Here is a 12,620-nt window from a genome sequence, read left to right as displayed (position 1 = left end):
GAAAGCACTAATTTAATTATAACTAAAGTAATTATGAGGTAGTTGAGAAATTTGATTTTACAAGATTTAACATATATCTGGAAATGTGCATCTTCTTCTACCAAAGATTTAGTGCTTTTTTCTCCTTTGGATTTAAACTGCTTATTGACTAGCACGGAATTTTATCCTTTGAAAGGGACTCCTCTATTAGCTTGATTGATATACAACACAAGTTACTTGTCTAAAATTTGATTTTTTGCATTTAAGTATATTATTGGTCTAATTTTTCAGTTGGGAACATCCATGTGACAGAATTGTGGGACATCTGTGCTGAAGTAAAACATTCTTGGAATGGATTTATGATCTGAAATAGAGAGGTCATCTCCTCATCATTCCTATTAAATAATTGCATCAAAAAACAATTGGAAGTGGTTAGGAAGCGGGTATAACAATTATGGCTAGATAGAAAAGTTAATCGATTCTATTTTCATTTGTACATTTATCTTTTCCCAATTGTATATGTGCATCACTATTTTCTTGTGTGTTGATTTTCTGTTAGACTCTAATTATTTTTTCTAATTTGTCAAATGGAAAAAAACAAAATTGTTAGGCAAAACTTTGAGCTACCATATCTTGGTGCTCGAAACTCCGATTCTTGAGACGCTTGCTCTGTCCAAAACTTTACTTGCACTTCTAATTGAGTTATAAGTTTCAAGGGCCGGTTTGCAACGAGTGATTTTTGCCGAATTTCCAAAGTTAGCGAAAAACCAACCCCGGCTCAATCCTGGTAATCTAGAACAGCAACTTTAGGCTCATTTTTGAATACCTTCCACTTAGATTCATGGAACAATGTCTTCTAAGGACTTTTAGTACTTTGGAAGACGATTCCAACGGTACCAAATTTATCAAGTTTCGATTTGTAGAAAAGAAATTATGATTTTTCAAACATTTGACCAAAAATCGAAAATTCTGAAATTTCAAAGGAAATCCGCGAAGGAACTATTCCACAGAATCCGGCCTTGAATCCGGCCAGAAACTGGCCGAATTGTCGACCGGATTAGTGGTGAAGTTTGAAAAAAAGGAGGTTAGCCACTGCCTCCAATCCGGCCAGAAATCCGGCCGGATATCCGGCCAGGTTCCGGCCAGATTGTGACGTGGCCAACCCTTCTCCGATTTCGATCGTCCGTTTTGCAATCTTTTCGCTCGTACTCGTTTTCAACCAATGATTTTAAGGATAATAATCCGATATTCTTTTACTTGAGTCTTACACCTTTTGAGAATCCAACTTCAAAGGCAAGTCAAATGAAGTTTCAAATATTTTCGAACCTTACTCGTGTTCAATCTTTCTCACCACTTGGGGACCTATAGTAATTATCTAATACTCGATGTTCAGGCACGCACGAGAACCTCCAAGAGGACCCTACCGTGGAAGTTTGAACTCTCCCTCCAACTTACTTGCTTGCATAACTTGGTGAGTGTCAAGTGTATGATTACTTGAACTCTAAGGACTTGATTCATGCTTGACTTACCTGATTACATGCGTAGCCTATTCGATTTTGACAAAAATGGAGTCGAGTGTGTACTTGATCGCACTCGTTCTCATTTGAAACGAATGACTCATGCTTAACATGATTTGCCTGGTTACATGACTTGAAATGCCTGCTTAAACCTGTCAAATGCTTGAATACATGACATGGTATGCTATGATTGCATACGTCGTTGGAGTGAATCTCCTCGACACTTACATGATACATGGGGGACGCCCAAACTCATAGGCCGACCTTGGAACTCGAGCCGGCATGGGCTTGGTCGGGAACCTTGGTGAGCCATGAGAATTACATGATAAGTTTGATCTATTTGAGAGATCTTGCTTGGCTTACTCGTGGAGTATAGCCTTCTAAATGTCGTGCGGGCCCGAAGTGGTGTATGGTGGACGGATGAGAAGTAAGTGGTGAACTACGGATATGAAAATATCAACCCGGTTGACGGAGAGTCATCACGGGGAGATATACAAATGACATCGGCAAATGTGGAACTTAGCTCCTGAGAGCTTCCATATCCTTGAATTGTTTCTAGTTACATTTTATCGGCGTTATTAATTACTTGCAAGCTATTACCTGAATTGTATTTGGGCTTGTTATCTGAACTATGTGTCTGCATGTGTGTTCTTGGCCTCACGAGCGTTTTGCTCACCCTGTAGATTTGTTTTCCTTAACAGGTTTGAACTCGGAGGTAAAATGGAGAAGCCCTCTTGATGTACTTTTGTTTAGGGCTTGTTATTACTTTTGGTTATGCCTTTGGTTTTGGAATTGTACTTTTGGTATGGAAATGTCACCCTGAGAACTATCACAGTTGGTATCAGAGCCATATGCCGACAGTTAGGACCTTAAGTCCTTCGTCTGGAAAAGCCCCGAGCCTCTCGTTCGTGAAGAGTCACGAAGCGAAACTCTCCGTAGGGGATGCCCGCGTGCGGGTGGCAAGCTGATAGATACCCCGTGATGTGACCCTTTGGACGAAATGTAATCTGTATTCTGACGTGTGGTTTGGAGAATGGATGACTATTATTAAGTTTGAATACTTCCGCATTTATTGTATCTAAGTTATTGGCGTGTGTTGTGTGGTCCGGCTATAAGTTGAATGGAATTGTTTGAGTCCTGGCGAGAGTTAGGCAGGCGTCCCGCGGATACCCTTTGGTTCGCCTTAGGGAGAAGTGGGGGCGTCACACTTTTGATCCCATATGTATACATATATTTATTCTATGCGTTTTGATATGCTTTAGTGATCATCAGCTGACATTTTTAAGTTGTGACTTTGAAGGCTATGGAGGACATATGGTTCATTATCTGGTAAATAATACTTTTATGCTAAATAATACCCTTTCAATATAGTTTGGTTCTCTCATGTTAAATAATACCTTTCAAATACAGTTTGATTATGATCAAAATCAACAAATATCAGTATATCATGTTTTATGGAGGCCATATGGTTCATTCTCTGGTAAGTATGTAGGAAACAAACTTCCTATGTGATATCTATCTTATAAGTATTCATTTTGTTAAAAATATAATTCCTTATATCCAGTGTAATAGGTGTTGCATATTTCAAAAACATTGTCCAGTTGTATTGTTATCATGCTATCAGTAATTACATCAAGAAACAATTACTAGGCATCTTTTGATCCCATATGTATACATATATTTATTCTATGCGTTTTGATATGCTTTAGTGATCATCAGCTGACATTTTTAAGTTGTGACTTTGAAGGCTATGGAGGACATATGGTTCATTATCTGGTAAATAATACTTTTATGCTAAATAATACCCTTTCAATATAGTTTGGTACTCTCATGTTAAATAATACCTTTCAAATACAGTTTGATTATGATCAAAATCAACAAATATCAGTATATCATGTTTTATGGAGGCCATATGGTTCATTCTCTGGTAAGTATGTAGGAAACAAACTTCCTATGTGATATCTATCTTCTAAGTATTCATTTTGTTAAAAATATAATTCCTTATATCCAGTGTAATAGGTGTTGCATATTTCAAAAACATTGTCCAGTTGTATTGTTATCATGCTATCAGTAATTACATCAAGAAACAATTACTAGGCATCTTTTGATCCCATATGTATACATATATTTATTCTATGCGTTTTGATATGCTTTAGTGATCATCAGCTGACATTTTTAAGTTGTGACTTTGAAGGCTATGGAGGACATATGGTTCATTATCTGGTAAATAATACTTTTATGCTAAATAATACCCTTTCAATATAGTTTGGTACTCTCATGTTAAATAATACCTTTCAAATACAGTTTGATTATGATCAAAATCAACAAATATCAGTATATCATGTTTTATGGAGGCCATATGGTTCATTCTCTGGTAAGTATGTAGGAAACAAACTTCCTATGTGATATCTATCTTCTAAGTATTCATTTTGTTAAAAATATAATTCCTTATATCCAGTGTAATAGGTGTTGCATATTTCAAAAACATTGTCCAGTTGTATTGTTATCATGCTATCAGTAATTACATCAAGAAACAATTGGAGCTATTTCTATTGTCTTTTTTCTTACTAAATTCTAAAGCATGTTAGCTTCCATACTAGCTTTAACTCTAAAGATTGATGCTTACTTGGGAGGTGTATATAACCTTGCATTCACTTCACCATATGATCAAATTCTTGTAATAACATATGGAGAGAACAAACTCATTCAGGTCTAAACAATAAAAAAATTAAATTCTAGTAGTTTTACTCATTAGAGAAAATAGACTAATTATCTCTATATTATATGTTAGGTATGGGGTACAGTGACTGGTACAAGCAATACACATTTGAAGGTCATAGAGGCCCTTTAAACTCGTTATGTGCACATCTCAAGGAAGATATCCTTGTGTAGTTTCTATACTTGTTACCATTAAAGACTTTCTTTTTATTTTTGGTACTTCATTCGGTTTACTTCTTCTTCTTCTTTTCTTCTTGTTTTATTTTTTTGATTAATGCTTGCAGTTTGAATATGCCACATCGACAAATAGAGAGACAAAAACATGGTTATTTGATTATATAGAACCAAGGGTTGTCTTTGATGCAATAGTTATTTTCGCATAAGAATGGCCTATGGTGATGATGGTAAAAGACAAGTGCTTAATTATAGAACTGTACTTGGTCATTCTTTTTTTTTTTTTTTATTCCCTGTTCACTAAGTGAGCATTAAAAACTTGTTAGGCTCTTTTCTTGTGGCACAAACAAAGATGGAGACTCATACTTAGTTGAATGGAACTATACCCAAGGCTATATAACCTGAAGTTATGATTGGCTCTCCAAATCTTCTACAGGCATAGTGCAATTCAATACAAGTAGAAACAACTTTTTGGTCATTGGGGATGAATATTTACTCAAGTTTTGGAACGTAGGCAATGTCAAGATTTTAACTCTCTCTTGATGCTAATGGGGGCCTTTCAATTTGGGCTTTACACATTTTTAGAATAATTAGAAATTAAAATGCACGTGCGTCGCACGTAATTATTGATTGGAGAAATAAATCACTAAATTAGTTGTAAATTTTGATTGTTGTAATTGGATTTGAACAAATGATAGATGTGAATATCAGTAAAAGAAGGAAAATGTATTAATTTTGTGAAGAACTTAGCATATGGCTATCCCTCTACTCTTTATCTCGATTTCATAATCATGCAATATAAGATATGTTAAAACATGTTTTTTTTTTCAGTTAGTAGCATGTTTCTCAGCTTTTGATCTAGCATGAAGCTTGCATTTTCTAACTTAAAATCAAACTTTAAATGAAGCATTATATTCTTGTATACATCCACACTTAAACTGTCAGGCAATGTTAACTATCAGGTAATGTATCTTAGAGTAAGCTAATTAGATAGGAGAATAGTGTTTCCATTAAGGGAAAAATAGGTACATAAAAAAGTAAGAAACACTTAATGCACTTTTATGTATAGTATAGATATGCTTTTACTTGCATATAAGGATTATACATTTATAGTCTACGACTATAAAAATGGTGTTTCATTTACTTGTTGGCTTCTTTCTCTATTTTAATGCAAAGCCTTATGTTTGCTTCAACAAGGAAGACACTCTTTTGGTTGTTTTTCTGATGATAGTAAGGTCAAAATCTTGGCAAATAATGTAATTGGCAGTCTGTTGCTACAAAATTCAACTCCTCATCCATGTGACAGAATTGTGGGACATCTGTGCTGAAGTAAAACATTCTTGGAATGGATTTTTGATCTGAAATAGAGAGGTCATCTCCTCATCATTCCTATTAAATAATTGCATCAAAAAACAATTGGAAGTGGTTAGGAAGCGGGTATAACAATTATGGCTAGATAGAAAAGTTAATCGATTCTATTTTCATTTGTACATTTATCTTTTCCCAATTGTATATGTGCATCACTATTTTCTTGTGTGTTGATTTTCTGTTAGACTCTAATTATTTTTTCTAATTTGTCAAATGGAAAAAAACAAAATTGTTAGGCAATAAGAAATCATCTCCCTTGTGTATGGCATCCAAAAAGTGGAATAATTATAACCAACAACCTTAGTGATGATCCATTTCAAATAGCTTCACCATGCTTTGCTTTATCCAGGAATGACTCTTATCTCATATTAGCATCAGGAAGAAATAGTTTCTTTGTTCAACACAATAACCTTTGAGGTAAGTATGTGATTAACATCTTTAGGAGGTGATCGCAATTCTTAGGTCAAAAGGTATATTGAAATTTAATCAAACTGAATCATACTAACATAAGAACTCGTGGGAACTTATTTGTGAAAATTTCATCGCTTATTAACTAGTGCTAAAGGTAGAGAAAAAAGCAAAATGCATGCAGAAAATATAAACCAAAACACTTCAGTAATGTAAACAAATGCTTATTCTGACTTCCACAGATATCCTATCAATCTAATAGCTATTACTGAAGGGCAACTCAAAGTTTCCAAATTCTTGAACACTTGAAAAAACTAAATTGCTATGTCTATTACTAGATTACCATTTTACATGACCAGTTTGATTTGTCAACTGCAATTGCAGAAAGTGAGAAGCTTCCCATTGGCTCCACCTGCAGCTACATGTATGGCATTCTAGCCCCACAAGATAACAACCTAGTTGCTATTGGCACAGACGATTCAACTATACTCATCTACAACATGTGAGAGTCTGAGTTATAGCACTAATTTTGCACATGTAAAGCTTTTAATTATTTTCCATACATTTAACAGCTTGTAAATAAGCTTACTCTCATTTGAAAAGGATTAGTTGCTTAGCCTTTTCTAACGCGTCAAAAGTATTGGTCTCTACTACAGTAGATGCTCAAGTTAATTTGTTCTAAATCAAATATGTCACACTCACATGCTAATAGGAATTTGTGGTCTTGAGCAGCTAATGTTATCTAATTATCTATGGGCAAATCATTCCATGTATACACAATTTGATTTCTTCACTTAGTACTACTATCTAAAAATTGTTAAAAGAGTAATTCAACAAAACAAATATGTTCTCGTCCTAGACTTCTTGTAAGATTTATTAGGAATTTTCTTGTTTAATAGGAACTAAATGTAGGTTTTGTTGAGTATTTGGTCTAAGATTGATAATTGAACCAGTAATGAAGAGGTATAAAATGTCATATGTAAGGAAAAAAAAACTGACTACATCATAGTTTGCTTTGTCATACATAGGAAAGAGTCAAATTTCATCAGCACCAATTTGTAGTAATAACTATTGTTAGCAAAACACTAAACCAAGCCATTTCCATTGGTTAAGATAGGTTTCGTGATTTATTGTTTAGTTAATAGCATATGGTTGCAAGATTGGCTTGCAATGTATGAATCAAAAAAGCCTGGAACCCATCAGCAGTGCAGTTTTTTTACCACTTCATCCTCCACAAACACTTGGAGAGGAGATATGTTGTATTTGACTTCTTTAGACGATCATTTCTCAAATACTTGTAGTGGACCATTAGAGACTTCTGTTTAAGGATTTCAAATGGAAACATTTTAATTCATGTCGCAACTAGGTGGTATTTGCTACCATGAGAAATGGAGTTGTTATGGTACTCAACGCTTTAGATCTGAGTCCAAGATTAGAGATTGATCCCTCTGCTTTATCTTCCTCCGAACAATGGGTACGTAGAACTAGCTACAAGGTAAGATATGGACATACTAAAACATTCACCTTGACTACATTGTATTTCTCACATCACTTATGTCTGTAAGAGGTTGCTTTTCAATCTACTACACTTTTATACTCTAGACACGCACAAAACTAATTCGTCATACATCTACTTTCTGGCAAGTTTCGATAAAATCTTGGAAAGTTCTGTTTGTAAACGCTTTTAGTTTCCTATTCATGATATTTTCTTTAATCTTAAGAATGCCCATTACTTTTGTACATTCTTAATTATTTGAATTATCTTGAGATTACTAATTTGCTTTTCTAGACTTTTTAGTTATGGTCATTTATATCTTTCTGAATTATAGTCATATATAAGTTTGCTAAGATTTCAATTTGAGGTCATATGTAAATTTAACATGAATTAGTCAACTTTAGGAAATGCTAATAATTGATAGCTTCAATATCATAAGTATATAGTCAAATATTAAGTAATTTTATCTAATTAAAATAAATCAAATTCTATGAAAAAGAGATGGGTAGTTGGGAGCTTTTTAAGAGCTGGAGTCTGGAAAGTTGTTTTCAATATATATATATATATATATATATATTTATTCATTTATTTTCCACAACCATGAGGATTAAACCCTTGGATAACTACCTCTTCATGTACAAATATTAATCCTGTGGTAAATTTTTGGGATAAGTGTAGGAGATTCCACTTATTTCGATTATTTCCCTTACATTTGGTAAACATATAGTTGTCCGATTGAGGCTATTTAGTGTTTGAGATTTGTTTCCAGTGGGATAGTGTACTAGCTCCTCAATTTGTAATGATATACGGTTGCAAAATGGTAAGCCATGCCTTTATTAGATTGTTTAAGTATCCAATTATGCCACTAAAATTTCTCTTTTCAATGGTAAGTTCTACATTAGTCTATGCCAACAAATTATATACTTCAAATTATGTGTCTTTCTAAAACATCAAGACATGTTTAGAATGGTTGCATCCTAAAGATATCAGGTTTACTCGTTAACAAGTACAAAAATGTTGAAGTAACTCTCTACATACCTTAAGTTTCAAAAAATAAGTAGTAGGATTTGCACGTGCATTATTTGTGCATTATGAAATCACAATTAGCTCTTTACAAGCATAAACTAAATGAATGGATTCTTGTTCTTTCCAGTTGTCACATGTTTGAATACTTGTCCAACTAATGTTGAACTTATTAAGTACACTCATGCTTTTCAAATTTAATGTCAATTCAAAAATATCAAAAGAATTTTGAAAAAAAATAGAATATGGTCATCAAAAGTATGGAAATTTATTAATAAAGTTTAAATTTAGATAAATTCATATTCAAAGGAATTGGTAACTATTCAATAATTATAAAAAATGGTGGGATGTGTGTCAACTTATTATAAAATCCCAAATAAACCGGTAATACAAAAGGTAAAATATAGAAAACCTCCTCGTGGTTTCGCCAAAAATCAATCGGACACCTTATGATTTTGAAATGTCCATATAATCCTCTTAAACTTTAAACAATATGGAATTTCACTTGTAACCTATATGTGACCTACAAGTGATGTATTATTATTATTATTATTATTATTTAATTTTTTTCTTTTTATATTTGGTGCTTAAATTCCTTTGCCTAAACTATCTTGGATGCTTTTACAAATTTTAAAATTTTTGAGATACTTATAAAATTTTTAGAAAGTATTCATCCCCCATCTTCTTTTTTCCTCCCCCCTCCTCCACCAGCTGCCACCATTACCCATCACCACCGTCTTCTCATATCTCTCTCTCTCTCCACTTCCCTTTCCCTCCTCCTCTTTCCCTTTCCCTCCCTCGTCCTCTCTCCTCTTCTCTCCACTATAAGAAAATTGGCCTTTTGTGACAACATTCTCTGTGACAACAGAGAAACTTGTCACAATTGAAAACTTTAGTGACGAGTTTTAATGTCGTCATAGTTGATTGTGGGTTCACCCGTCAACAGTGACAACATGGGATAAGTCGTCACAATATGGATGGTGCGCAACTAGCCAGTGTGGCGGGAGATCACTATTGTGACGACTGGAAAATAGATTGTCATTGAAATTGGTCCTACAGTGATAACTTAAAATATCGTCACAATATAGTTGTCAGTTCTAAATTAGTGACAACAACTAGTCGTCACTGTCCAAAGTGTTTATTCCCAACTTACTTTCACTAATTCTACTATGTCACCCTAATTTTTTCATTATGGCATATATGTTATAAATAAATTTTATTAATTCTACTATGACACCCTAATTTTTACATTTTAACCCCACATACCACTTTAATTTTTTCAATATGGCCCATATGTTGTAAATAAATTTTATTAATTCTACTATATGACACCCTAACTATTACATTTTAGCCCCATATGCCACCCTAATTTTTTCTATATGGCCCATATGCTGTAAATAAATTTAATTAATTATGTTATGACAACCGAACTTTTATATTTTAGCCCCTTATGTGGTAAACTAATCTCATTAACTCTACCATGACACCTTATCTTTTGTAATTTAGCCTCGTACGTGATAAACCAATTTTATTAATTCTATTATGGCACCCTATGCTTTACACTTTATTTTGTGTTTATCATTGGCAAAATAAGGAAGGTATTGTAAAAAAAATGTATACCTATTTTTAATTATTCCAAATTTAGCTAATACCTTGTTATAAAGTTAAAAAGTATCATGAATTCATTATTTAGTTCTCTTGACAACATATGGAAAATTACTGATTAACATAGTGTGAAATTAATGGCAAAGAATAATAAAATTTAATATGAAATTAAGTAAAAATCTTGACAATTGCATGACTGGCGTTTGTTATGTATTACAATTTACAATAATCAAATTTTTTATGGTGTATGAATCAGTACTTGTATCAAATAGATTTAGTGTTTCATGCATGTATTAGTAAACCATTTTGGTTATTTGATCAACTAAACAGATTGTTTGGTCTTGTCAAACCACAATTCGTGCATAATTGAAAAAATTATTAAATTGATACCAAAAATATTTACATTAAAAGGTCTTTTTGTGAATCATAAATATATTTTTAATAAGCCTTTTAGTTTTTGAACATTATTTTTTGTAGAGATCCTAAAAAACCTATGTTAGAAAAAAAAGAAAAAAATCAAAAAATACTAAATTTTCATATTCCAAAGTTTTAATATAACTTGTGAAATGAAAAAGCTCAACATAATAAACAATGTTAATTACACAAAGATTGGGAAAAGAAAAAGAGATAGAAGGCGTTACTTTTATTAAAAAAGGTTCAACAATTTAGAGACAAGGCGTATTTTTTAGTGTGCAATAGTAGAAGCGGGAAGCTGAAAATTGAAAGAGTAGAGGCGGGGTTCTAAAAGAAGCAGAAACGACGTCATTTAAAGTTGATTTGGAAGAAAAACACTCAACACTTAGCCAAATTTCAGACAAAACTCATTTCCCTCTTTCTTTGCCTGCGGACACCATCTTCCCAACTCCCTTGTCCCTCTCCAAAAGCCGCTTCCTCTAAAGCCCTTTTCCACACTGCTTCCTTCTCCTCCTCCTTACTATCATCATCATCATCATCGCCCAATTCCAACTCCTGCAGTTTCGTTTATTAACCCCCAAAATCACCACTCCATTATTTTCTCAAACGCCCACATTCCCCACCACCCCTCAACAACCCCATTTGGCTTTTCCCATTCCCTCAATTCTTCACTGTTTCTCCTCAACTCATTCTTCTCCACCTCAACCTTCTTCCGCATTTTCTCTGACCAAAAAGCTAAATCTTTCCACTGGAATTACGCTCTTGATGGAATTCACCCTAGAGAAAATGGGGTCATCGGGGATAAAGGGCCAATCTTTGCTGCAGTTTTGTTGGGATGGCTTGGGTCGAATCCGAAGCATCTGAGGAGGTATGGTTCCATTCTTGAGAATTTGCAAAGTAGGCCAGATTTATTGGAGAAAATCAAGGGAATTATTGTTGCTTCAGGAGGTGACGCTAATATAGATCCCAAGGTCTGGGCTGCTGGATTTACTGCAGCCCTGCTAAAGAAATACAATTCATCATCTTATCCATCAGTTGTAGTTGTAGGAAGAAATCAATTGGAAAGTGGAGTTGATACCTCAAAGTTGCGAGAAAAGGAGCCCCTGTCCGTTAAAACCTTACTTTTGTCAGCATTTGAGAAGCTCTTCTCTTATCTCCTAAACTTGAACGACGTCAAACAGCAGTTGACAAAGATAATCTCTGTCCTTTCAAAAAACCGGCCTTCTTGCCCACATCTTTATCTGTATAGTACAGCTAATAAGGTCATTCCATTCTCATCAGTTGAGTCATTTGTTGAAGAACAGAAGAGAAGTGGGAAAAATGTGTGGGCATTCAACTTTGGTGCATCACCTCATGTTGACCATTATCGGACTTTTCCCAGTGTATATACATCAGAGCTTGAGAGGTTTTTGAACGAGTGTCTGGTCATAGTGAAGAAGTTATAAAAGTTTTGCAATTTTAGATGATTTAGGTTGAAATGCTGCACAAGTTATTGTTTGCCCTGTGCAGCTGAATTCAGTTTCAAGCAATGGAGATTCCTAACAAGAGGTAATTTTGGCCTAATGTTACTCAAAACTGCAAACTCTTGTTTATGAATATTTCCATTGAGATATGGTATTTCATTGCAAACTCTTGTTTATGAATATTTCCATTGAGATATGGTATTTCATTTTTGTCCAATGGTAGTTGTTGGTACTCTTGGTTCTGTAATTTAGCAATGAGGCACATATCATTCTCAATAAACTTTCCCATCATCTTTGTTAAAAAAAAAAAAAAGAGCTACCCAAGCTGATAGGGCAGCTTTAGTAGAGTAGTAGATAGCAAATATCCCTAAATTGAGCCAGTACCATGAATTTTAGGGAAAAGCCAAAATTTGAAGACTGAATCAGAAGGAAAACAAGACCTAAGGTTGTCACGGC

At 34.0% G+C, this 12,620-nt stretch overlaps 1 protein-coding gene across 1 annotated transcript; it reads left to right on the top strand.

Annotated features, from left to right (window-relative positions):
• The first annotated feature begins 7,545 nt into the window (after window positions 1–7,545).
• On the top strand, window positions 7,546–12,181 carry LOC113756382. Its single transcript, XM_027300069.1, has 2 exons — window positions 7,546–7,659; window positions 11,172–12,181. Exons 1-2 carry the CDS (start codon window positions 7,546–7,548, stop codon window positions 12,144–12,146), a joined length of 1,089 nt encoding a protein of 362 aa, XP_027155870.1. The 3' UTR covers window positions 12,147–12,181.
• Window positions 12,182–12,620: the final 439 nt, after the last annotated feature.

The sequence above is a fragment of the Coffea eugenioides genome, unplaced genomic scaffold (genome assembly GCF_003713205.1).
Source record: "Coffea eugenioides isolate CCC68of unplaced genomic scaffold, Ceug_1.0 ScVebR1_2245;HRSCAF=3236, whole genome shotgun sequence".
In the NCBI taxonomy this organism is placed as follows: Eukaryota; Viridiplantae; Streptophyta; class Magnoliopsida; order Gentianales; family Rubiaceae; genus Coffea; species Coffea eugenioides.
Note: the sequence above shows the minus strand (reverse complement) of the source record. Positions and strands in the feature narration are given on the sequence as shown.

Coding starts and splice junctions, on each gene's coding strand:
- LOC113756382 (XM_027300069.1), top strand. CDS start 7,546: ATGAGAAATGGAGTTGTTATGGTACTCAACGCTTTAGATCTGAGTCCA. Junction 7,660..11,171: donor TACGTAGAACTAGCTACAAG/GTAAGATATGGA, acceptor CCTCTCCAAAAG/CCGCTTCCTCTAAAGCCCTT.